Genomic DNA, 26248 nt, shown 5'->3' with positions numbered 1-26248 from the left:
AGGTACCACAGACTCTACTAGGCATTGTTCCCTGTCATTTTATTGTTTGCTTTTCATAGATAAAACTGAGACTCAGAGAGGTTAAGCAACTTGTCCAGGTCGCACAGCTAGTTAGGTGGTACATTTGTATGTAGGAGATAACAGATCAGCCATAAACACAAGAAATAAAACTATACTGACTAGTTTAAGGCAGTACTCTTAATTTGTTTGATATTTTTGCACTTTAATTATCCAGATGATGGGTTGAGTGGCAATGTCTTTCCAGGCATAGAAATCAATTTTTCTATCTTAAATTTAAGCACTAATGATGTTTATTTAGCCGGGTGTTATTTCATTCAATAAACATTAACCCAACACACCTTTACTGAGTCCACTCCCCTCCTGATGCAAGATAAAGGAGAGAGTCTTAAATTTTGAACCCATCCTGCAAACCATGGTTTAAACTGACCTGCTTTTTGAGAGGGCCAGCCACTAGAATACGAGTGCATTTTTATATTTAAATAGTGTTTCATCAGCATCTCCTCCCAGCATTTGGATGTGAGATTCCTGATGTGACTCCTTTCTGACCCCTCTCTTTCCACATGGAGGGACTTTGCAAGTGGCATCCTGGCCTCTCTCCATTCCTTGCCCACTTCTCTCCAAGGAGAGTGTTACCTGATTGGCGAGATTAAAGTAGGAACTGAGCATGCTCAGTGCAACTCCCTCTTCTCTTTGGAAGCCAGCCTGCCTGCAGGAAGCCCCCATTTTCTGACTACAATATGATGAGCTAGGGGGGAGGCCTGCTGTTTGGAGGAGTGTCCACTCATTTGCAAACACATCTGAGCCACATTCTCCAGTCTAGTTTCCATCAATATTAAAGCTGACATTTGGTGTCTGTCTGGCTCACCCATGCATCCAGTTGTATATGTTTCCAAACTTGTGCAAGGAGGAGGGGTGTAAAGTCTTGAACTTCTTAGAATCTCAATAATTCTCTGCTGATTGACAGGTTGATTTTATTTTGTGTTTAAAGGACATCCCAATGAATAGAAGAAACTACTCCTTCAAAACTGCACATTCTACCAGGGAAACTAGTTAGGAAGTTGTTTGAACTTCACATTTAAAATAAGAGTATTTAGCAGCATATTGTTTTGCAAATGAATTTTTATTAATTTAGGTAGCTTGAATATTTAATTAAACCTGTCATTCATACCTCATAGAAATGCAAATCTGTATCTTTTCCCAGGAGTTCTTTTGAACAAGGATGAAAGCCCTCTTTAGAGGCATATTCTCATGGTGCTAGAATTAACAGATTAAGCTTTCCGAAGAAGAAAGAGGATGTTAGAGAATCTTTCTTTTGTTCATTTCACTGTCCAAGTTGTTCTTGAAGTACATGCAAAAGACTTTACACTTATCCCACATTTTAGGAATGACTTTGCATAAGTAAAATGAGATATACCTCATGGCCACCTTACTCTGCCCTGCATCTCTGCAGGGGACTAGGCCTTACAGGGTATTTGGGTCACTACCTGTCCAGGGGTGGGGAAGATTGAAACCACATGGAGGAAATGTGAAAATATGAGCTCATGGCAGGTGTGTAATGAGGGGACCTCTCATCCATTTCTTGGTCACCTGCCTGTCACTCATGTTTTTCCTTTTTAGTAACTTTAATAGGCTTGCCAAAGCCCTTTCTGTTGCCTCCGGAGAAAGGCTACCTACCTTCCCTTGGCAGCGAGGGTCTCTGTAATGTGGTTTCTGTCTGACCTCTATGTCCTTACCTTCCACTTTTCCTTTCAGCTTTGGTCTAATTCACCCTCTCACTAACCCCATAGGGACCCCATACACTCCTGCCTCAGTGCCTTTGGTTGTGCTGTTCCCTCTTCCTTAATGCCTGGATCCTTCAATATCCAGTTCAAATGCTGGTATCTTCACAACCTTCCCTGACCCCTCCCCCTCTTCCATTCTCTAAAATATCATAGTGCTATATATGGACCTCCTCTATGGCACCAACCATGTTCTACCTTTAATAATAAAATTAATACTAACAATAAACAACAACAGCTAGCCATCATTCAACACTTCAGTGTGTCAGGCACTGTTACAGTCAATTGAAAGTAGTAGATTATTTATTTATTTATTTATTTTATTTCAAGTATTTGTTTGGGGGTTTTTTTTTGTTTTTTTTTGTTTTTAACAGCTTTATTGGAGTATAATTGCTTTACAATGGTGTGTCAGTTTCTGCTTTATAACAGAGTGAATCAGTTATACATATACATATGTCCCCATATCTCCTCCCTCTTGCATCTCCTTCCCTCCCACCCTCCCTATCCCACCCCTCTAGGTGGTCACAAAGCACCGAGCTGACCTCCCTGTGCTATGCGGCTGCTTCCCACTATCTATTTTACATTTGGTAGTGTATATGTGTCCATGCCACTCTCTAACTTTGTCCTCGCTTACCCTTCCCCCTCCCCATATCCTCAAGTCCATTCTCTAGTAGGTCTGAGTCTTTATTCCTGTCTTGCCCCTAGGTTCTTCATGACCTTTTTTTTTTTTTTTTTTTAGTTTCCATGTATATGTATTAGCATACGGTATTTTTTTTTCTCTTTCTGACTTACTTCACTCTGTATGACAGACTGTAGGTCCATCCACCTCACTACAAATAACTCAATTTCGTTTCTTTTTATGATTCCATTGTATATATATGCCACATCTTCTTTATCCATTCATCTGTCGATGGACACTTAGGTTGCTTCCATGTCCTGGCTATTGTAAATAGAGCTGCAATGAACATTTTGGTACATGACTCTTTGTTTTTGTTTTTTTTTTTGTGGTACGCGGGCCTCTCACTGCTGTGGCCTCTCCTGTTGTGGAGCATAGGCTCCGGACGTGCAGGCTCAGCGGCCATGGCTCACGGGCCCAGCCGCTCCGCGGCATGTGGGATCCTCCCAGACCAGGGCACAAACCCGCGTCCCCTGCATCAGCAGGTGGACTCCCAACCACTGAGCACCAGGGAAGCCCCACATGACTCTTTTTGAATTATAGTTTTCTCAAAGTAGTAGATTATTTAATAATCAAAATAACCTTACTAGGGACTTATTTTGCTTCTGGCCATAACGGAATTGAAGCATCAAATTATCCCCTCACCTAAAACAAAACAAAACAAAAACAAGGAGCAAAATGTATGAAATGTTTTTTTTAAAACACTGGACAACAGTCAAAAGTGATCCCTGAGAAACAGGGAACAAATGAGTTGAGCCCTGTGACTGTCCTGGGTATGACCTTGAAAGACCTTCCAGGCCATGGCACAGGGGAAGGAAACCAGGGAGAACCTGGTGCACTCCTCCAGTGAAGAAGACAAAGCTAGGAATTCAGAGAAGCTAAGTCATGTGCATGACTAAATAAACATAACACCCGGCTAAATAAACATCATTAGTGCTTAAATTTAAGATAGAAAAATTGATTTCTATGCCTGGAAAGACATTGCCACCCACCCCATCATCTAGATAATTAAAGTGCAAAAATCTCAAACAAATTTAGAGTACTGGCTCTGGAGCCTATGCCTTTCACCATGGTGCCTACTTCCCTCCTCAATTCTGAGCAGGATTAGATACATGTCTAGTGACACACCTGTCCCCATTCCCTGGGTGCGTCACACATTCCTTTATATTATACATATTTGGTGCTCATTAAATTTTTTTGGGTGAATGAACAAAGGTGTAAATATATTTTCTGTTTGTGAACTTACTGTGAAAAAAAATAACTGTGGGAAAAAAGAGTTTGCTGGAAGACTGTTAGGATCTGTAAAGCACTTCAGAGACTCAGTTTCCAAGTGTCCCCATGAGGAAGTAATCTCACACCACTCTTGGGGCCCCATTCTCACAGAGCATCGCCCAGTCTTACAAGGACATTGGACCACCTCTACGAGCTGTGCAGGCTCCTCCATACAAGCTGAGTACTGCTACTGGCCCTCGAAGAAAGCCTACCTAGAAGGCGCAGGCCAGTGATTTGTAATTACCATGGAAACAGATCACCGGACTGTCACAAGTGGCTGTCACCTGGTGCTCCGAACTAGGGAAAGACTGGGATCTGGTAGCCTCCTTCTGTTAACAAGACTTCATGTTTCCTTTCAAGCAGGGAAATGAAGAGTCTTCTTCCAGAGAAGCTGTTTTCATGCTGTAGTTCTGTGTGTTATTGCCTCTGATCCCTGTTGCTAGTGGGCTGCTTTGTGACCCAGATATGCAGGTCCCCACAGCGTGTCTTTGAAGAGCTAGTTTCACTTGTTGTCTTTCCTTCTCCATGGCCTGTGGTAAGCACCACCTCTCCAAGAAGCCTTTGCAGGTCCCCCAGCAGAGTTTTCTTTTCCAGCCAATAATACCCAAAGTGGGCTATTTGCTTCTTTGGGGCACTTTTTCCCTCCTTCCTGCAGCAGAGTTTTTCCTGAAGGACAGATCACACAGGTGAAATCTGAGCTCTTTAAACTGGGATTTGCTTTCCTCTGAAGGACACACAATGGGCACAGGAAAATTGCACAGCCATGGGAGAACCCAGGCCACCATCTTCTGCCAGCCTCTATGCCGTGTAAATATTTTCCCTCGTGCCAGCTACTTTAAAACCTCTGAATATAAGCATACGACTCTTAAAAATAGGTTATGCAGCAGGAAACAAAATTCCACAAGCTTTTTATTTTCCTTTTTTTTTTTATTGTGGTAAAATACATGTAACATGAAATGTACCACCTTAACCATTTTTTCAGTATCCAGTTCAGTGGCATTAAGTACATTCACGTTGTACACAGCTGTCACCACCATCCATCTCCAGAACTTTTAATCTTCCCAAACTGACACTCTGTCCCCGTGAAGCACTAACTCCCACCCCCTCCTCTCCCCAGCCCTTGGCAACCACCATCCTACTTTCTGACTCTATGAATTTGACTACTCAAGGAAACTCATATAAGTGGAATCATATGGGATTTGTCCTTTCGTGACTGGTTGATTTCACTCAGCATAATGTCATCCATGTTGTAGCATGTGCTAGAATTTCCTTCCTTTTATGGCTGCATAATATTCCACTGTATAGATAGACCCCATTTTGTTTATCTGTACATCTGTTGAGGGGTCCTTGGGTTGCTTTGACTTTGGCTATTGTGAATATATTCCACAAACCTTTAAAGATGAAATGAAAGGCTTCATCGAGATATGATGCTTGTGTAGGCTACTTTTGGGGTTGTACTTTAGCTTCCTGTGCAGGGGAGAGGGGTGCACACTTACAGGGACCTGCCTTTAGGGGCTCGGGTGGTGAAATCAGAGAAGCAGTAGACTGTGTTGTTCCCTGTAGCAAGTTTCCTAGAGAAAGTGTAAGAGGTAGTGAGAGCAGAGAAAAAATGTAGAGAAGCTGGAATGAACTACTTAGTTGAGTGAATGAGTATAGTGGATGGATTCTCTCATCTAGAGGCTGCTGGGCCCCTCGGGTGTTGGGCCCTCCCCTGGCAGAGCTCTGTCCTGGTGGGGTAAACAGTGTGGTGCCAGCTGGGGAGGGGAGCTTGAGAGACAAACACAGAGAAGAGGACGACAGATGTGCAGAGTGAGGATGCTTCAAAGTGGCTCCTTGGGAACCAGAGACGCAAAGGACAAGTAGGAGATTTTCAGGAGGACAAAGATGCGGGATGTTTGAATCATAGCGAAGAGCTCGGATGATAGACGCAAAGAGCATGGTGTGCAGGGCCCTGAACTGTAATAGAAGTAATGGAAGTCCCACATAGGTGGGTGGAGGTGGCAGAACAGAACAGACCTTTCCAGCTGTACCTTAGCTGGGATCGGGGAGGGAGGGCCTCAGGGGCTGTGTTAGGAAGACTGAATATTCATCCTTTAAGATGGGGAGGCTTGAAGGATTTTGCCCTGGAGAGCAACACAGTTCGATTTACCTCCGAGAGTGATAAATGTGGAATGAACAGCTGGACCCTGAAAGCCCCGCAGCATCTTTATAAGCAGAGAGGCCCTTGTTGTCTTAAACTGTACACTGAGATTCCAGCGCTGCTGCCTTGTAACTACTTGAGACCTTCCTCAGAATCCCAAACCGATGACTGGCTGCCGGCCTGCACAAATATAACTATACCGTGCCTTTGTAAGCCGCATGCTCTGTCCTCCACCGTCCCTCCACTTACCGCTCTCTGGTTCTCTGGCTGGCCCCTCCCAGGTCCGAGGAGAGTTGCTTCGCGAGAGGGTACAGCAGCTGGAGGCCCAGGAGGGACGCTTTGCCGAGTCCCTCGTCTCCCTGCAGTTCCAGAAGGCGGCCAGGATGACCAAGACCCTGTGGGCGTACACTGCCCTCCTGACCATCCAGGACCTGCTCCTGGAGGAGCTGAGTGCATCAGAGACCCTGACCAAGTCAGCCTGCACGCAGATCCTGGAGTCGCACAGCCCGGTGAGTGACAGACCTGGGAAGGAAGGCGCGGGGGCCGCACCACATACCTTGGTGTTTCGTTCTGGTGGCCACCTCCACTTCTCCCACCATTAGGTGGGTGGTCCACTGTCCTGTGTCCACTGCAGCGTCCTGGAGAGGGTTGAGTGAGGAAACTTACATGGGAGCGTGGTGCACCCTTGCAGCCCAAGGCTGCTCTATTTCATTGCCTCCAAGGAAGCAAACCTTTTGAATTTTAACACTTTTAAAATCTGGGAAACTGGGATGCCTCTTGCAGCCAACAGCAGGATTGTATCTTTCATACTACTATGAAAACTAGCCGTGTAGCTTTCAATGAATGGCGCCTTAGATGCTATGAAATAACGGATTATTTTTTATTTTCAAAATTCTAATTATTCCTACATGCTGCATTTTTTTCAAGGCGTGAGAGGTATACTCGTAAAACAAACACTACTGACGTAATGGTTTTGAGGACTAATTTTAGTCCCTGTATGTATAATTTTAGAATTTCATGTATTATTATATTATAATAGTTACTTATAGTGAGGAAAGGGAACTCACATTTATCGAGTGTCACGTGTGTGGCAGGCAAGCACTAATGAGCTGTGAAATGGGTGTACTCTGATTTAAGCATTAACAATTCATTACTTAATTGTGCGTCTTAAGATGATCATTTAAGCATGATTATTAATAAGTTGCAATTTTATGCTGCTTTGCAGTTATGCTCTTTGTCAGACATTATGCCAATTAATCATCGAACCATGCCATGAAGTCAGTACCTTTTCTGTGCTCAATTCTCAAGTAAAGAAATGAGATTCGGGCAGGTGGCAGGTCAAGTTCTTTCCGAGGTCCACAGAGCTAATGAATGACAGGAGCCAGAAATGTGTCCCTTTCTGACTTCAGACCCCTGGGTCACGTTCATGGACTATCCCGGTTGATCTTGCTAATGGGGGTTCCCGTCATTTCTTTACAGAAGTCATAAATGACATGAGACTCTGAAGAGTCCAAGCTACTTTTCCGGCAAACATAGTGCACCCTGCACTGTGACACCTGTTTGTAGGGATAGGAAAGAAGGGGAAGCTTTGTTGATATCCCAGCACAGAACATCCAAACGCTGGGTAAATAAAAATAAACATACTTTTTAATGCTTTGTGAGTTCGCAAGAGAATGAGGAAAATCCCCAGGGGCTAAGGATAGCCTGGAGAAGCTGAACTCATAGAGGGAGATAGAAGCAAATCCAGAGGCTGAAATCTAGGGGCAAAGGGTGAAACCCAGAATGCCCAGGGATAGGGGATTAATTTGAAGGACTAGGAGATGGGGCTGTGGGATGTCCTGAGGAGACAGAATGCCCAGTGAGGTGGGAGGAGAAGGCCACCTGTGGTCAAAGGAGCCACCAGGGTAACCTGTCCATCTTCAGCCCTGCTGGTGGCACGGGGTGAGGGGGGGTGGTGTGAGTCTCCTCTGAATTTGTCATCAAAGGCTTCTGCTAATGTGACGAAGGAATCCAAAAATACTTTAGCCATTCAGTCAGGAAATCTCCAAGGTGATAAATTAAATTTAAATAGGTCCAGGTGGGATGCCTGCCCTGGTGCATGGCTAAAGCTAAGGCAGATCCTCTCCAGAGGAAAATATTCTCAATCTGGGCACCTCAGGATTTCTACAGATTAAGTTCAGCCAAATATGAGTTCTCAATTAAAATTTAAAGAGTCACTGAACACATAAAGACACAAGACAAGAGGACCTGTATATAAGAGAAACAAAAAACCAGCAGATTAAAATCCCCAAGGACTTTAGATGTCTGAATTATCAGTATAGAATATAAAAGAATGATTTATGGAATTATTTCAAAAGTTAAAGATAATTCCAAAATGATTTAAAAGTTTCATTCACCCAGAGAGCAGAGAGATTCTCAAATTGCATATATGTAGTAAAAGACCCAAACAACAAAAAGAAAAATGGACCAAACAACAGGGAGAAATTGATAGATCTCTCATCATGGTGGGAACTTTCAGCACACCTCCTTCTGTGGTTGATCATTGATCAAATGAAACACCAGTGAAGACACAGATGAACTGAATCACACATTTAACAACCTGTATTTAATTTACACATGCAGAATCTCACAGCCAACAGTTAACGAACATACGTTTTTCTTCAGCACATATTAGAACAGTTAAAAAGTAATTGACCATGCATTACCTTGTTGACCATGTTTTTGAAAAAGGGCAATTAAGTTTAAATCCGTTTTTTTAAGAGATTAAAACTTCCATACTTTGGAAGTTTTAAACATACTTCTTAATAATTCATGGATCAAAGAAATCAAATTTTCAAAGAAATGGAAAATTTCAAATCAAAAGAATGGAAATTTTCAAATCAAAGAAATGGAAATTTTAAAATTCAAAGAACAGAAAAATAATGTAGATACGACATATCTAACTGCTTTTTTTCTCTCTAAAAAAGCAGTTGTTAGAGAGAAATTTATGCCCTAAACTTATATTGAAAAAGAAGAAAGGCTCACATTGAAATCATATAAAAAGTTAGAGGGGGGCTTCCCTGGTGGCGCAGTGGTTGAGAGTCCGCCTGCCAATGCAGGGGACACAGGTTCGTGCCCCGGTCCGGGAAGATCCCACATGCCGCGGAGTGGCTGGGCCCGTGAGCCATGGCCGCTGAGCCTGCGCGTCCGGAGCCTGTGCTCCGCAACGGGAGAGGCCACAACAGTGAGAGGCCTGCGTACCGCAAAAAAACCCACAAAAAACAAACAAAAAAAAAAGTTAGGGGGATAACAACCACAAATGAACGTGTAGAAAGTAGAGGGAAGGAAGAGAGCATAAATAAAATTAAAAACAAAACTACAGTAGAGAGAATCAATAAAGTGAAATGTTGAATTTTTTGAAAAAAGTCTAATAAATATACAAATATCCAGAAAGACTGACCATTTAAAAAAGAGATAAGGGACAAGTAATATCAGACGTATAAAAATCAACATAACAATAGATGCCCTAGAGTTTTAAAAAATAAGAGAATTCTATGAGCAATAATTTTATGTAGATGACTTTAGACATTGCAATGAAACAGAAAATTTTCTAAAAAAGTATAGATTGCCAAAACTGGCTCAACTAGAATAAAAATCTGTATAGTTCTATTACCATGAAAGAAATTGATTCAATAGTTTTGAAATCTTCTGACACACGTGCAAAGATATCTTACCTTGATAGTTTTACAGGTGAGCTCCATCAAACCTTAAGGTAGCAAGTTTTTCCAATCTCATATAAGGATTATTTCTGATGTTAAAAAAAATAGGGAATATTCCTCACTTCATGAAGCTCAGATAACCTTGACACCAAAACCAGACATGAATAGTATGAGAAAGAACAATTACAGTTGTCTTACTTTGTGCATAGATGTACAATTCATAAACAAAATATTGACCTAACCCAGCCGTCTGTAAAAAGGATTTAATACAGCATGACCAGACTGAGTTTTTCTCAGGAATATAAGGTTGGTTTAACATTAAAACATTCATGTACAAAATTCATTAGATTAACAGATTAAAGAAATTACTCCTATGATCATTTCAGTATATACAGAACAAGTATTTTATTGAATTCAGCACCCATCCAACCTAAGACTCCTTAGCAAATTAATAATAGGAGGAAATACCTGCAGGATGTTTACCCAAAACCCACAGTAAATATCGCTACCGGGTGATTGGCATGGAGGTAGCCATTGCCAGGAATTATAGGTGAAGCAGGTGAGGCCTTCAGAGGAAAGGTGGGTCCAAGGTCATGTATCAAAGAAATTAGGAACAAAATAAGACACTAGGAACCTCTGGCTTTCAGTTCCCAGTTCATCTCTTCATCATAAATGCTCTGAGAAGCACCTCAGTTAAGCCCTAAGACACCTAATGGCCCTTTCCACTTGCAACGACCCTTATTCCCATTAGTAATTGGGCAGCACAACACTTACATTTTCAATTTTATCTTAAAGCCCTTTTGAGTAACATCAAAATTTTCTTATTCTTAAGTGTGTTTAGAATAGAAGAGTTAATGTGTCCTGAATTGGAAGCAACTGATAATAAATCAGAGGATGCTGCATTATTAAATTCCTGGTAAAGCGATGGATATGATGCCGGTTTTTTTGGAGTGAAGATTTGCATTTGGAGGGAAGACAAACCTGTCATTTTGCTCCTGATATTAGACTTTCATTCTGCAATCTGATCATTCTGGGAAAACCACTTTCCCATTGGGAACGGGCTTTTAAGCTGTTTCACATTCAGGAGAATTTTAAAAAGCATGAAATGAAATGCTTTGGAAGCAATGACTCCTAAGAAAACTATATCGAGTTCCCCTCACTTGGTGAAAGATTTAGACTCATTTTGTGAAATTGGGACATAGGCAAAGGCATAATTGAATCACAGGCAAATTTAAATGGGATGGACTTACTCATACAGATAATGTGACCCCAGACTAACTGTACCCACTGTATTTGCATTTCAATTTAAGTGGCTGCATATCCACTTTTCCAAGCCTGGACTGGCCATCTTTCTCTTCTCCCCTCTGCCTTACTGCCCACTTGCTGCCAGTCACCCAGTCTGTCGATCCTGCCTGAATTTTCTCACTTCTGACCTTTCCCACCCAGCTTCACTCTTCAGACAAATCTGAAAACCAAAAATCACACCAAGAGTAGTTTGCACTAATTGAGCTCTCGTTAAGTCCAAGGCATCGTGTTAAGTGTGTAAACTTTCTGTCAATCCCAGGATGCTTTTATTCCCACTCTACAGATGGAGTTGAGGCTTAGGACAGTTAACGCATTTCACCAGGGTCCCACAGCTGGAAAGCAGAGTCCACACCTCCTGCCTGCAAAGCCTGGCTCCTGTCCTGACATTGATTTCCACCTGCCTTCCTCTTTCCCTCTGCAGTCTCCTCCACACTGCAGCCAGAGGAGCCTTTCTGAAAAATAAGAATGATCAGTGACAGCCCCATTCCCAGCTCCATATTTTAATATTTACCCTCTACCCTCCCTCCCTCAGACTCTGCATTTTAGCCCCTGGACCTTCTTGCAGCTTCCTGAACACTTGAGACACATTCAGGCCTCCATTCCTTGGAAGGACCTCTGCCTAGAATGCTTCTGCTGCCCACCTGCAAACTCCTCTCCATATTCTAAGACAAGCCGAATGTTGCCTCCTCTGTGAAGCCATCCATGATTCCCTTGGACAGAGTTGGTCTCTCCCAGCTCTGTACTCAAATAACTCTCCATCTCGATTCCCAGAGACGGGCTGTTACCTGTCACTGTTACTGGGTTTGAACAACTGTCTCCCACACTAGACCATGAGTTTCCAGAGTCTAGGGGCCATGTCTCATTCACCCCAGCATCCCTCGTGCCCAATAAAAGGCCTGGAACTGACTCTTTATCTGCTTGTGTGTCTGTCTTCTTCTTCATCATCATCATTTGTCCATCTGTCCAACCATCCATTCATTCATTCAAAAGATGCCTACAGCATGCTTTCCAGAGACAGTAGAAGTGAGAGATGGGGCCCAGAGTCAGAGAAACTTAAAATCACTCCTCTCTCGGGTTCTTGGGACTTCAGGAGATTTCCTTACGCTGTCTGCACCTGAGCTACCTTATCAATAAAATGGGACTACCTTGTGCTGTTTTGTGAAGATTAAATAAATTAATTCATGTAAAGATAGCGTGAATCAAATGTAGCACAAGGTGGGCATTCAGTATGTGCTAATTGCCATTATTATTACTAATAGTAAGATGATGCTGATTACTGTGACTCCTTCCACAAGCCCGGTGCCTGCTTCCTGCTGGGGAGAAGGATGAACAAGACAGTCCCAGGTTCCCTACCTGAGCATCTAAACTCTAGTGAACAGAGCAGGCATTAAGGAAGACTGTTCTAGAACCGAATCTTGGATTCCAGTTGTGCTAAGTGGCAGGGGTTTGCAGGAGAAGTGACCTCTGGGAGAACCTCCCATCAGCATCTTAGAACCTGCAGGATACCAGGTCCCCACCTTGTTTCCTGTTCCTAACCAGGGCTAACCTGGTCTCGGAAAACCAAAGTGTGACTCGCCAGCTCTCTGCTCTGCCTGTTTTGGGGACACTGGCAGGCGTGGCTTTGTCCTTTCCTTCCCCACACTCTGGGCTGGGGGCTGGCACCTCAGTGGAAGTCTGGTCCGTGACCAGGCTCCGGGCATGCTGACAGAACACGCTGCAGGAAACTCATTAGTGCTGTTGGAAATGCTGTGTTTGGTTGTTTCCAGTTTGGGATGCAGCAACGAGAAAGGTGGTCATAATTGGAAATCTCAGTGTGATGGTAGCCCACGCTCAGAGCATTCCAAAGCTTCCACGGCCCTGAAGGCACAACCCATGCACTCTCCACACTACGACTTCAGTTTACCTCTCTGGCCATTTTCTCTTCTGCTTTGGTTTCTGAGTAGTGTTTCTGAGCCTCTGGGGGACTTTGAGACCCTTCTGAGCATTTGATGCAAGCTTTGGCCCCTCTGCAGAAAGGCAGACGGTTTTGCACAAAATTTAGGAGGACCAAGGGCCACCATCTCCTGATGACACCTATCCAAGGCCTCTTACGATTAAGCCCCATCCTCACTCCACCCCACATAGAACACTGGCCAGTTGGTGAATAATAGGTTTGATGTGTCTGCATTTTACACGGCTTGGGACCTTCCTGGCTACCCTCTCTTACCCATCTAAGCAGGCTGTGGACAGTCTCTTGTACCCAGATTCTCTGACTCTGGTGGCCTCAGAATACAGATTTCTTCTGTTTGGCCAGTGAGAGACAGTATAGCCTGGGGGTTAAGGACACAAACCCTGGAGCCGGCTGGCCTGGCCCCGTATTCTGGTTCTGTCACTTAAGAATTGCATGACCTGGAAAATTACTTTGTCTCCCTGCCTCAGTTGCATCATTTGTAACAGGGAAAGTAAGTATATATTCCTTACAGTTGTTATAAGGATTCAATGAGATGAATATACACAGAGCACTTAGAGTGGGTCAGGCTTGACCTGCGTACTGTCAGTGTTAGGTGTTGTCCATGGTTGCTGGTCCAGCACAGCTTTTGCCATGTAGGATACGTGCTGATAACCCATGTGTTTCAGAAACAGGTGGGAGCTGCCAGGCAGCTGCTATGTGCTGCAGGTCGGGGGATGGAAATGCAGCCCTGCCCCCCAGGAGCTCACACTCTAGCAGAAAGTGGAGCATTGTCCTAATCTGCTCATGCTGCTGTATCCAAATACCATAGACTGCAGGGCTTAAATAACAGACATTTGTTTTCTCACAGTTTTGGAGACTGGGAAGTCTAATATCAAAGTGCTGGCTGATTCTGTTTCTGTTGAGAAGAATCTTTCCTGGCTTGCAGATGGCTGCCTTCTCACTGTGTCCTCACATGGCAGAGAGAGGGAGCTCTGGTCTCTTCCTCGTTCTATAAGGGGACTAATCCCATCTTAGGGGCCCCATCCTTGTAACTTTATCTAAACCTAATTACCCCCAAAGGCCACACCTCCAAGCCCCATCCCACTGGGGATTAGGGATTCAGCATGTGGATTTTGAGGGACCACAAATATTCATTCAGTCTGTAACAGGAAAACACGAGGGATGGTGAGTGGACAGTTGAGGAGGGGGAGTCTGCATCTCCCAGGGGACTTGGGGAGTCAGTAGTAAGTGCCTGACAATTAGCTTTTTTGATTATAATATAAGTGCCTGACATTCAGCTTTTGATTGTCGAGGCATCCGTTTTAAAGACATCGTCTGAAAATAAACAGGTTGCCAACTAAACAACTAGATAAAAGCCAGGCTGCCCCACCCATGAAGTTCCCGTTTTTGGAAAGCTCTGGTTGACCTACATACTTGACCTCTTGAGTGACCCTGCTTTGCCCTCCCTGCACCTTAATTCCTGCTCTTATGATTTTAGTTCACCAACAAAGAGTGAACCAGTGAAACGCTAGGCACCCCACCCTTGACCATCCAAAAGGCAGAGCCCCAGGGCCATGTTCTCTCTCTCTCTTTGCGACCCTGCTGTGTGGCCCGGGTGTGCCAATTACCCTCCAGGGCTTGTGAGTAATAAATCTTGTTTTTTCAAGGTCCTTGATGGTTGTTGCTGAGGTTGAGTCTTGCAATCATAAGAACCACAAGGGCCAGTTCAACCTTGACATCAGCCCATCAGGAAAATGTCTGTGGGCGCTGCCCCGGGGAGTGTGGACCCCCGGGCCTCTCCAGCTAGTACCATCACAGTCCACAGGCTGAGCCCAACACAAAACAGAGCCCTTTCCTGAGGAGGTTCTTCTAAAGCCAGTCCTTCAAAGAAGACTCAGAGTTGGCCAGGCAAACGGGGAAAGGCCCTGCAGGTGGGTGTACAGTGTGTGCAAAGGCACGGAGGTGTGAGAGACCCAGATGCAGTCTCGTCATGCTGTTTGGCACAGCCAGATCCAGGAGGCAGCAAGAGGAGGTGATGCCAGGCTTGCAGCGCCGTGCCAAGCAGGGCGGATTTTGTCCTGCAGTCCACCTGCCTTGGGCTCATCACCTGCCCCTCTGTGTGCAGGAGCTCCAGGAGCTGGAGAGGAAGCTGGAGGACCAGCTGGCACACCAGGAGGCAGCCCAGCTGCAGCGGGCCCTGGAGAGTCGGCAGCAGTGGGCAGGTGAGGGGCCTGGGCTTCTGCACGAGCCGGAGGAGGAGACAGATTCTGAAAGGCAGGTTTCAGCTGTCCTGCGACGGGCCCTGAGCAAGGGTCAGAAGTTACTGGAGCATCACCAGCAGAGGTGAGCCAAGGGCCCAAGGGAAGTGTGTAGGATCAGCACCTGGCCTCTCAGACTCAGCGGGATAAGGCCCACCTGGGCTGTCGTGCTCCCGTCTGAGAGGTCCTCCCAGCACTCAGGCGTGAGCTGCTAACTTCGTAACAGGCTTCTTCCCTGACATCTTTTTATACTTCATTTTTTAAGTCTTTTAATATTTAATTTCTATTGAATATTTAATATTGAGGTTTTACTGATGGTAATATTTTTCAGCTTTTTATTTTGAAATAATTATAGACTCACAAGAAGTTGAAAAAAATAGTGCAGAGGTTCCATGGCCCGTCACCCAGCTTCCCCCAATGGCAACATCTCACAGGATAACAACACATTATCCAGACCAGGAATTGACGTTGGCACAATGCAGTGAATACAGGCCTTACTCAGGCCTCACCATAAACATAATATTTATATCCTGCTTTTGTAAAATTATAAAACAGACAGAACCCCCTGATCTTCTTTTTTGTTGTTGTTTTTTGCATTCTTTTTCGATTAATTAGACAATTAGCCTTTGCCCATGGCATTAAGAACTGTTGAAAAAAATATTTTTTCCCTTACAGAGTCTAGGTATTTTATTTTATTTTTGAGTTATAATTAACATACAAGATTATATTAGTTTCAGGTGTACAACATAGTGATTCAGTATTTCTGTACATTATGAAATGATCACTGCAGTAAAACCAGTTACCATCCATCACCATACAAAGTTGTTACAGTATTACTGACTATATTCCCTACGTGTATATTACATCCCCATAACTTATTTATTTTATAGTTGGAAGTTTGTATCTCTTAATCTCCTTCACCTATTTTGACTTTCCTCCCACCCACCTTCCCCCCAACCCAACCCAGCAACCACCAGTTTGTTCTCTGTATCCATGAGTCTGTTTCTGTTTTGTTTTTTTTGTGGTTTTGTTTTTTACATTCTATATATATAAATGAAACCATACGGTATTTGTTTGTCTCTGTCTGACTTATTTCACCTAGCATAATACCCTCCAGGTCTATCCATGTTGCTCCAAATGCAAGATTTCATCCTTCTTTACAGCTGAATAATATTCCATTGTGTATATATACCACATCTTCTTTGTCCATTCATCTATGGATGGACACTTAGGTTGCTTTCCTATCTTAGCTATTGTAAATAGTGTTGCAGTGAACACAGAGGTACATATATCTTCTGGAAAACATAATTTTTAACAGCTTCGTAATTTTCCATTGTGAATATAATGTTGACATGTGAAGGACAGGGTGAAAACTATATATACAGCATGATTTCATTTTTGAAAACATACACACAAATTAACTGAAGGAAATAGGCCAAATTGTAATAGATGTGATTTCTGTGTGATTACAGGTTATTTTAATGTATTTGATTATGCTTTTCTGTGGAAACACAACATCAAAGTGCAGTTCTGTTTTCCATTGAAATAATTGCATAAGAGACTGAATCTGTTTGATCAGAGGAAAATGCTCAGAGATGTTGACTTTATTTAAACTTGATTTAGGATTTTAGTAATGTATTCCATGCTTCATGGAGGAAACTGCTGATGATCAAGCTTTTGGTATGAATTGTACCTGCAGATTGGGTTTGGATTGTATTAACCAGCAGGAATGCAGGATGAATAACCCAAGATGCCAACTTTGATTGGCTGAGGGATAGGCTGGGAGGACCTCCTTGTGGGGAAGTCAAGAAGCCTGATAGAGACCTCGTGTGATAAGGTACCACCTAGCCTCTGTGGTCAGAGTCAGGTCCATCCTTGGGAGATGGCTCTGGGCCTGCTTCAACACAAGGTCACATGGTAATTGAAGACTCCAGGTCTTGGTGTTCTTGAGCACAAGCATGACAACTAATAGTGAGAGTTTTCAAATTAGGATCACGGTTGGAGGTCAGAGGGAACGAAAAGTGCCCACCGAACTGAGCAGGCATCTTGAGACCGAAAAACAAGCTCCATATAACCAATGGATCTGTTTATCTAGAGTAACATACTCACAAGGTGGGATCAAGCAGACAATAATCCAGAAGTCTTCACAGCTGCATTCCGCACCACCAAGGGGCCATTGGGACAATCTTATAGTTAACCTAGGGTATGGGGAGAGGTGCTTAGAAATAGGACATGCATTCCTAAGTCAAGATTTATGAACAGGTAACTAGTCTCGTGGGTTCCAGGAATACTTCAGGGAAGGTTTTCATCCTTGTTTGGGGACTAACAAAGCATAGAGGCTACCTGGTCCTAATGATTATTAAACAATATCTATTAACTACAAAGCCCTTGATGACAGAGAAGTGATTTACTGCACAGTCCTAGGTGGGTCAGCAGAAGGACAGGAGAGACTGTAAGGGCCCAAGATGGCATCAGTTATGCTAATAGCCATGCAGATTACAGATTTCCCTGCAAAGTCACAGAAAAGTCTCCATATGGCTCCCACAAAACTTCTTGCTTCGAGGAGCTCTCCATCCTGGTGAGCCCTCCCTGATACATTATTTGCAAGGTAATCTAACTAAAAACCAGCAAGCTTCTTCTGGCCACCTCTTTGGATGGATTTTTTTTTTAATCATGTTGATTAGATTTGTTATCCCTTGTTATTTAAATAACTAGGATTTAAATAACTAGCTTTATAACAAAACTGGACTCATATAGATTTTGTTTTCACTCTAGTTTGAGAGAGGATCAAGAGAACAGTGTCATGCTTGAAGATTTGCTGGAGAATATGGAGATGGACACCTTTGTGACCCTGTACAGCCAGGTGAGAACAAGTTTGCCATGTCCTGGGTCCATCCCTTGCCAGATCTTCACTTCACCCTTTTCTCAGAGTCCACGTTTCCTCACCCTCAGGATGGGGATGATAACACGAACCTTTGGAGCTGCCAAGTGGATCTGTGAAAACCCCTGGCCCAGGGCCAGCACATAGAGGACATTTGATCGGGGGTCACGGCAGCAGCGATGACAATAGTAACCATTGCCCTGATCAGTTTCTGTAATTAGGCAGGCACCCAAACCTTCTTCTTCTCAGTCTTAAGTAAGTTTAATATATGCAGAGTAGGTTCCACCAGGAACAAAGTTGGTCACTGAAATCTGGGCCATATAAGGAGTCCAATGAGATTGCACCCCACATTTCAACTTTTCTGTGTTGAGACTGGGTGATCTGTCTCATTCTTGGCCGTAGCAGCAGCTCTCAACAGCCTTCCCAAGACAGAGCCCAGAGGCTATGTGCACGGAGCCATATGTAGAGTTACTTACGTAAGTCTGCTACTAGTTGTGTTTTATGTGCATCTAAAGGTGGGCTTCCTGATTTCTGTGAGTTCCAGCAAACGTGATTTGTGACAGTGGCTTATGCCCATCACAAGCCATCGGGAGGTAGGTGTCGCAGCCCTTGCTTCAGTTCAGTGAGGTCATAGTCCTGTTCTGTGATTCTTGCCACCTCTCCTTCTTGGAGTTCCAGCCACCGTGTCTGTGTTCAGGTCAAGAAGGTAAAGGTAGAACACAATCACCCTGCTGTCTTTTCTTTCCAAGAAAGTACATGCCCCCAAGTTCCTGAAGTAAATTTTACTCACGTCCTGAGGAGACCCAGCCCGTGGACTCCCAGCCATGAGGGAGGCTGCAAACCAACACCTCTTCCTCAACCTCCAAAGACAGACAGCAAGGAGAAAGGGTGGGGACACTTTCAGGTGTCCAGCCAGCAGAATTGGCCACAGCTGTCCACAGGCACATGCAGCTTCCCACTTGTATTAGTTTCCTACTGCTGCTGTAACAAATTACCACCAACTTAGTGGCTTAACAGAACACAAATGTATTATCTTCTAGTTCTGTAGGTCAGAAGTCCCACGTGGGTTTAGCCAGACAAAATCAGTGTTGGCAGGTTTGTACTCCTTCTAAGGCTCTGGGGAGAATCTGTTTCCTGCTCATTCAAGTAATTGGCAGAATTCGGTTCATTGCGGTTGTAGGACTGAGGTCCCCACTTCCTTGCTGGCTGTCAGCTGAGGGCTGTTCCCAGCTTTTAGAGGCATCTGCATTTCTTAGCCCATGGATCCCTTCCTTCATCTTTAAAGCCAACAAATCACAAATTTGGATGCCTTGGATGCCTCTTCCATTATCATCACATCTCTCTCTGACCTACCACAGCGAGAAAAGTTCTCTGCTTTTAAGGACCCATGCGATGATGAGGTTGGAACCACCTGCATAATCTAGGATAATCTCAGCTCATGATCCTTAAGCTTAATTGTAAAGTCCCTTTGCCATGTAAGATGACATATTCACAGGTTCTGGGACTGAGGTGTGGACATCTTAGAAGCCATTATTCTGGCAATCGCACTGCACAGGAAGCCAAGGTTATGTGTCAAGGTCAGTGGTGAGTCTAACGTGCTCCTTCCTCTTTGACATGAGAGCTAACCTGGGCTTTCTAGATATTTACAGCAAGAGAGGAGCACCCACCCATGGCAGGACCCAGGAGAGTACTTGCCACTCATGTCACTGACAGGCAGTTCTATCATCACCCCTTATATACAGGTCCTCCAGAGGGGAAATTATTGCCCAATTCACACTGAGGAGCCAGGTGAAGCTCAGAATTGAACCCGCATTCTTCCTATCCCACATCTTTCAGCCTGAGCTCCAAAGTGGGGGTGGGGGAGGGAGTGGAAGTTTCTAGAACACCTGCTGTGCACTATCATCCCAGGCGCTCATATCTCTTATTCATTTAATCCTTGCAGAAAGCTGGGAAACGGGGACTATCTTCTCCATTTTTCAAATAGAGGAACCATGCCCAGATTGGTGGCGTGAGGGCTCCAGGGCTCACTGCCGCTCCTTGGAGCTCAGGATTCAGCCTGGGGTAGGTGACTACACAGGGTGTGTTCTTTCTGCTCAGTTTCCCTGCAGAGCACATGATGCCCCTGGCCTGGGTCTCTGGGGGAACTGAGCCATCTCCACACTCATTCTGATTGCCCGCCCCCCAACCTTTCTTCTTTGTAACTAAGAGAATTGACAGGCAGCCAAAGTGTCACATGTGGAATTTCATCCAGATTCATTTCTGACTTGTTGGCTCTTTTAAACTGTGAACTCTGCTAAAGAATTGGCCCTATGGTCAGGGGGTGGTTTTTCTCTGCCCCCAACCCTGTGCGTTGTAGAGTCACCTCAGCAAAGTCTACTCAACTGATTTGTTTCTTTTTTTTTTTAATATAAATTTATTTATTTATTTATTTTTGGCTGTGTTGGGTCTTCGTTTCTGTGCGAGGGCTTTCTCTAGTTGTGGCAAGCGGGGGCCACTCTTCATTGCAGTGCGCGGGCCTCTCACTGTCGCGGCCTCTCTTGTTGAGGAGCACAGGCTCCAGATGCGCAGGCTCAGTAGTTGTGGCTAACGGGCCTAGTTGCTCCGTGGCATGTGGGATCTTCCCAGACCAGGGCTCGAACCCGTGTCCCCTGCATTAGCAGGCAGATTCTCAACCACTGCGCCACCAGGGAAGCCCCTGATTTGTTTCTTTCCCAGCCCCTGTGTATTAGTGGGGGTTTTTCAGAGAAACCGAACCACAAAGACTTGGGGGGAGAGAGGGAGAGAGAGATTTACTTTAAGGAATTAGCTCATGTGATTATGGAGACTGGCAAGTCCAAATAGGCTGGCAGGATAGACCACCAGGCTGGAGACCCAGGGAAGAGCTGATGTTACAGTTCAAGTCCAAAGGCCCACTACTGGCAGAATTCCCTGTGGCTCAGGGGTCAGTCTTTTTTCTGTTTGGGCCTTCACCTGCTTAGATGGGGCCCACCCACATCAAAGCAATCTGCTTTAAGTCCAGTGGCTTAAATGTTAATCTCATCCAAAAGCTCCTTCAGAGAAATATCCAGAATGATGTTTGTCCAAATATCTTGACACTGTGGCCCAGACAAGATGACCTGTAAAGTTAACCATCACTCCCTGTTTAGAGGACTCCTGTATTTCACCTGTTTCTCCTTTGTACCAGGCGAGATGATAATGAGGGAGGCCCAGGTCTCCCTCCCTGTCTCCCTCCCTCCTTGCTCTTCCTCCTACTCCTTCTAATTACTCCTCCTCCCCCTCCTTCTCTTCTTCCTCCTTCTCCTCCTTTTTCTTCTTCTTTCTCTTGTGATCTGTCTCTGTCGCTCTCTCTCTTCTGTTTTATTTCCTCATGATTACCCTGCCTTAGGGACAGCATAGTTTGAATTCCAAAATTTGCATGAAGGATAGTTTCCACACGAGCACCCATGTTTTCATGTTTATGCAACTTTGCCAGCTCCTCCTTTTTTGCATATTTATGACAATATCAAAATAACACTCTTGAATGCCTGCTCTGTGCTAGACACATCATACACCATCCCAGTTAATGCTCACCATTGCTTTGGGGACCCTGGCAGTGGAAAGAGCCTCCCCAGGGCACTGCTGCAAATCCATCAGCCCTTCTGTGATGGTGATGATACAAACAGCAGCTGATATCAGCCCAGCGTTGAGGAGAGGCACGAAGAGGATCATCACCTGACAGATGAAGAAACTGAGGGTCAGAGAGGTGATGTGACTTAGCCGGGGTCCCATAGCCAGTCAGTGGGGGCTGGCTTAAAATCAGGGTTTTTTTTCCCTTTAAAGGCTCTACTCATTCCATTTCATGCTACTGCACAATTCCCTTTAAAGCAAAGTATTTCCTAATTGCTTCATGAATAAAACGGGAAGGGGGTGCTCATTTAAAAATGAATGGTACTAACCCCACAAGGCAGGGAGTTTCCCTGTGCTGTGGGGAGAGGCTGGGACCCCATCTGTGGTCCTCACTGAACTCACTCCTTTCTCCCCTGGGGCTCCAGCATGACTGCAGCCACTGTACACAACAGAGTGGCATTCTTTTCTAACCACATAAAGGATGACTTAGATTCAGCTTAAGATCTTCTAAACGGTTCTTGAATGAATATTGATTGTGCTCCTAGTAAGTGGCAAGTGCTATCCTAGCACTTTTTAGCAGCAAACAAAGCAAACAAAATCCTAGGGATTTTAGCAGCAAACAAAACAGATAAAGTCCATGCTCTCAGGAGCTGATATTCTAGTGGGGAAAGTAGGCAATCAATAAAATAAATACATAAACCAAATAGTATTTTATGTGGATTATGATCTCATTTTTATAGTCATGTCCATCCATCCATCTGGCCATCACTCCATCTGTCTATCCATCCATCCATTCTCTTGTCCATTTGTCTACCTGTCCATCCATCCACCCATCTATCCATCAGTCCATCTGTCTGTCCATCCATCCATCCACCCACCACCATCCATCCATCCATCCATCTGTCCATTTGGCCACTCATCCATCTATCCACCTAACCACCCATCCATCCATCCACCCACTATCCATCATCCATCTATCCATTCACCCATCTGTCCATCTGTATACCCATCCATCCATCCATCCATCCATCCCTCCATTCATCTACTTATGTATATGCCTAAAAATATTCCTGGAATGTGGTTTGCCTAATGGTACTGATAACTATTTCTGGATAGTGGCATTTGGAATAATTACTTTAACATTTTTGTGCTTTTCTACATTGTTTGATTCCTTAAAATTAGCAGTATTTCTTAAAAATCAAGGCAAGGATGAAAGGCAAGGCAAGGAAGCCAAGATACACCCAAACAATGGAAATCCATGCCAGGTCCAGTGTTGGTGAAGCAGAACAGGAGAGAGGGACAGGCAGGGCCTGCTGTTAAGCCTGGTCTTTCTGCCACCATCTTCTGCATGAACAGCCAGTCCCCACATTGCTTTGTGATTCATTTCAGTCTCTAGAAGTGACCTACACAGATGCTTTTTATGTCACCACCTTCAGGAAGACTTGACCCAGTTAATTGACCTGTGTTAAGGATTATTTTATTGATCAGAAAGCTTCAGAGCTGGGAGAGCCATGGCAGTGGGCTGGTGGGTCCCCATATTCACCAGTGGGGATCCCAGTGATGAAGGGTTACTCCTCTGCCTCAGGAAGAAGTGAGTCTACAGGGTGTTGATGGAGTTTATCCTTCATTTATTCGACCCACGTCTGTTGATGTTTTTCTCTGTGCTAGGAACCGGGTTAAAGGAGGTAGAGAGGCATATGATGCTGACCCCATTCTAAAACCTCACTGCAGAGACACATGAGAAATTGGACAATTGAATTTTATACGAGAATTGGACAGAAGAGAGTTGATTAAAAGCAGAGGAGAGGCATCTGTCTCAGAATGTGGGGTCAGGAAAGGCTTACAGAAGCCCAACACTGGTGTAGAAACCAAAAGAATGAGTTGAGGAGAGCCAGACAGAGAGCACTTTGGGGAAGAGTGTACTATAGGCAGAAGGAACACATGGGTCGCAAGGAAAGAGCTTGGTATTTATAATAACACTTTTCCCCATCACTGCACTGAAAACATTGGTCAAAGTAGTAAGCAGCCCCATGTTTCCAAATCCAATGGTCAAGTCCATGTCTTTGTCTTTCTTGACCTCTCTGTGGCACTTGATCCACAGCCCTTTTCTTGAATATGTTCCCTCCTTGGCTTCCAAACCCTGGACACCTGGTTCTCTCCCAGCCCTCTGGCTACCTGTGGTCAAGCCCCTATGTTGGATGCATCGTGGCCTTTGGATGTTGGGAGCCTGAGGACTCGGTCGTTGGACCTCATTCCCTCTCATCTACATTCACTCCCTTGCTGATGTCATCACCACACTGATTTCCATCTAATCTTAGCTCCAGACCCCTGCCCTGAACTTGAGACTTGACATCGCCATTAGTGACTTAACCTGTCCAAACAGAACTCCGAGTGACTGACAGTCCCCTGTCCCAGGTTTGCTCCACTCATCTGAGTAAATGACACCAGTTACCCAGCAGCCCAAGTGAAAGATGGTGGAGTCATCCTTTTTCTTGTCTTTCAATGAACCTTGTTGGCTCTACCATCAAAGTGTCTCCCGCGTCCCACCACTTCTCACCACCTCCCCTCCACCACTCTGGCTCACATAGCTACCATCTCTTGCCTGAGATGCCGCCCCTCTGCTACCTCACTTGTTGCAGATGGTTCATGACCCCTGTGTCATCCAAAGTAATCTTTCAAAAATGAGAATCAGCTCATGCCATTCCCACTGCTTAAATTCCTGCAATGACTCCCCAGCTCACCATGAAGACAAGTCAAAATCCTCCCTACGATGAAAAGGTCCGTATGAGCTGATCCCCCGCCACCTGTCCCAACTTAACTGTTGTCACTTTCCTTCTCACACGGTCCATGCCAGCCACACTGGCCTCCTTCGCTCTCCATGAAACATGCCAAGGATATCCCCACCTCAGGGTCTTCGCCCTTGCCTTCCCTCTGCCTGGAAAGCTCTTCCCTTCCATGTGCCCATGGTTCACTTCCTCACTTCATTCAGGTCCCTCTCAGACGTCACCTCCTCAGAGAAGCCTTCCCTGACTACCCGTCTCAAATATCAGCCCCCCCTGCCCCTCACCCTCTGTCTCTTTATCCTGCCTTGTTTTGCATCCTGGCACCAACACTGCCTGATATGGTGTTTCTTTGTAGGCTTACCATCTGTCTCCTTGACCTGACTGTGAGCCTCGTGAAGGCAGAGACTTTGTGTTACTTACTGCTCTGCCTCCAGTGCGTGGAACAGGGTCTGGCGCCCAGTAGGACTCCATCGTGGTGTTGGTTGAATGAATAAGTGTACTAATAATCTGGCACAATGGCCCACCAAACATGTCTAAGTCCTAATTCCCAGAACCTGTGAATATGATCTTCTATGGCAAAGGGGATTTTGCAGATGTGATTACGGATTTTAAGATGGGGGTGTTATCCTCGATTATCCCAGTGGGCCCTAAAGGTAATCACAAGTGTCCTTACAAGAGGGAAGCAGGAGTCACAGCTTGAAGAGAAGGCCATGTGACAATGACAGAAGCAGGGATTGGAGGATGAACTTTGAAGGTGGAGGAAGGGGCCATACGCCAAAAAATGCAGGCAGCAGCTGACGCTAGGGAAGGCCAGAGAAGGGATTCTCCCCTGGAGCCTCCAGAAAGAGCCAGCCTGGCTGACCTTGACTTTAGCCCAGTGACACTGATTTCAGACTTCTGGCCTCCAGAACCGTAAGAGAATAAATGTGTGTTTGTTTTAAGCCCAAGTTTGGGGTGATCTGTTACAGCTGCAATAGGAAACTCATACAAATACTGTAACAACAGCAACAACCAGCACTCACTGAATGACCTTGATTTGTCAAGCACGGCACTTAGATGTCTTGTAAAGTCAGAATTCTTTTTAGGTGAAGGTAACAGAAATTCACTTCAAACTACTTTGAGTGTAAACGAAATATATTAATACCCTGACTATCCCCTCAAAGAGCAGAGCTGAGCTCTGGGGGCTCAACTGGCAAAGGACTCTTTGTGGGTCTCTCTCCTTCTCTATCTCTCTCCCCTGTTTCCTTGTGTCCACTAATAAGCTTATTCCACACAGGAAGGGACATGAAAGCTGACAGCCCTGAGCTGATGGCCTTTCAGCATCCAGCTCTCCTGGTCTTGCTATATAAAGTGCTTTTTTCTCCTGGGTTTGCTGTGTAATATCCCAGGGAAGGTCTCTGGTTGGCCAGGTGGCCAGGCATGCCCACACTGTTGCTAGGAAAGTGAGTTTGCCATCTTAACACAGACCAGTTTTACACATCACAGCTCATTTTGTCCTCACAAAACCTTTTGACATAGGTATTATTGTTACCTCATTTTACAGATGAGGGAGCTAAGGCCCGAAGAGAAATAAAGACGCTTCCCAAGGACACACAGTTCTGTGCAGTGGGGCTGGGAGCCAACACAGGTCTGGGGGAGTGCAGAGCCTGCCTGTACTCTCTCTCTCTCCTTTTCAAACCTTTTTCTGAAATACTTTTAGGTTCACAAGAAGTTGCAAAGCTAGTATGGAGAGTTCCAGTGCCCTGATCCCTGTTTCACTGTTTCCCCCCATGGTTGCATTTTACAGGACCCTAGGACAATATCAAAACCAGAAAGTTGACATGCATATAAAATGCATGTATAGTTCTGTGTCATTTTACCGCATGTAGTTTAGCATGACACCACATTTAAGATGTCGAAC

The 26248-nt window shown here is 44.8% G+C and overlaps 1 protein-coding gene across 3 annotated transcripts in view; it reads left to right on the top strand.

Moving 5' to 3' along the window:
* EVC2 (EvC ciliary complex subunit 2) overlaps positions 1–26248 on the top strand; it is a 144157-nt gene that overhangs the window by 108580 nt on the left and 9329 nt on the right. For 2 of the 3 annotated variants that reach the window (XM_081236924.1, XM_081236925.1), the window contains 3 exons: positions 6169–6396; positions 14946–15163; positions 17854–17941. In XM_081236924.1, the coding sequence (XP_081093050.1) occupies positions 6169–6396; positions 14946–15163; positions 17854–17941 (534 nt within the window). Of the gene's footprint in view, positions 1–6168; positions 6397–14945; positions 15164–17173; positions 17282–17853; positions 17942–26248 lie in introns of all 3 variants that reach the window. The other variant, XM_081236926.1, reaches the window with a different exon arrangement.

Source organism: Mesoplodon bidens (genome assembly GCF_964165515.1).
Source record: "Mesoplodon bidens genome assembly, chromosome: 1".
In the NCBI taxonomy this organism is placed as follows: Eukaryota; Metazoa; Chordata; class Mammalia; order Artiodactyla; family Ziphiidae; genus Mesoplodon; species Mesoplodon bidens.
Note: the sequence above shows the minus strand (reverse complement) of the source record. Positions and strands in the feature narration are given on the sequence as shown.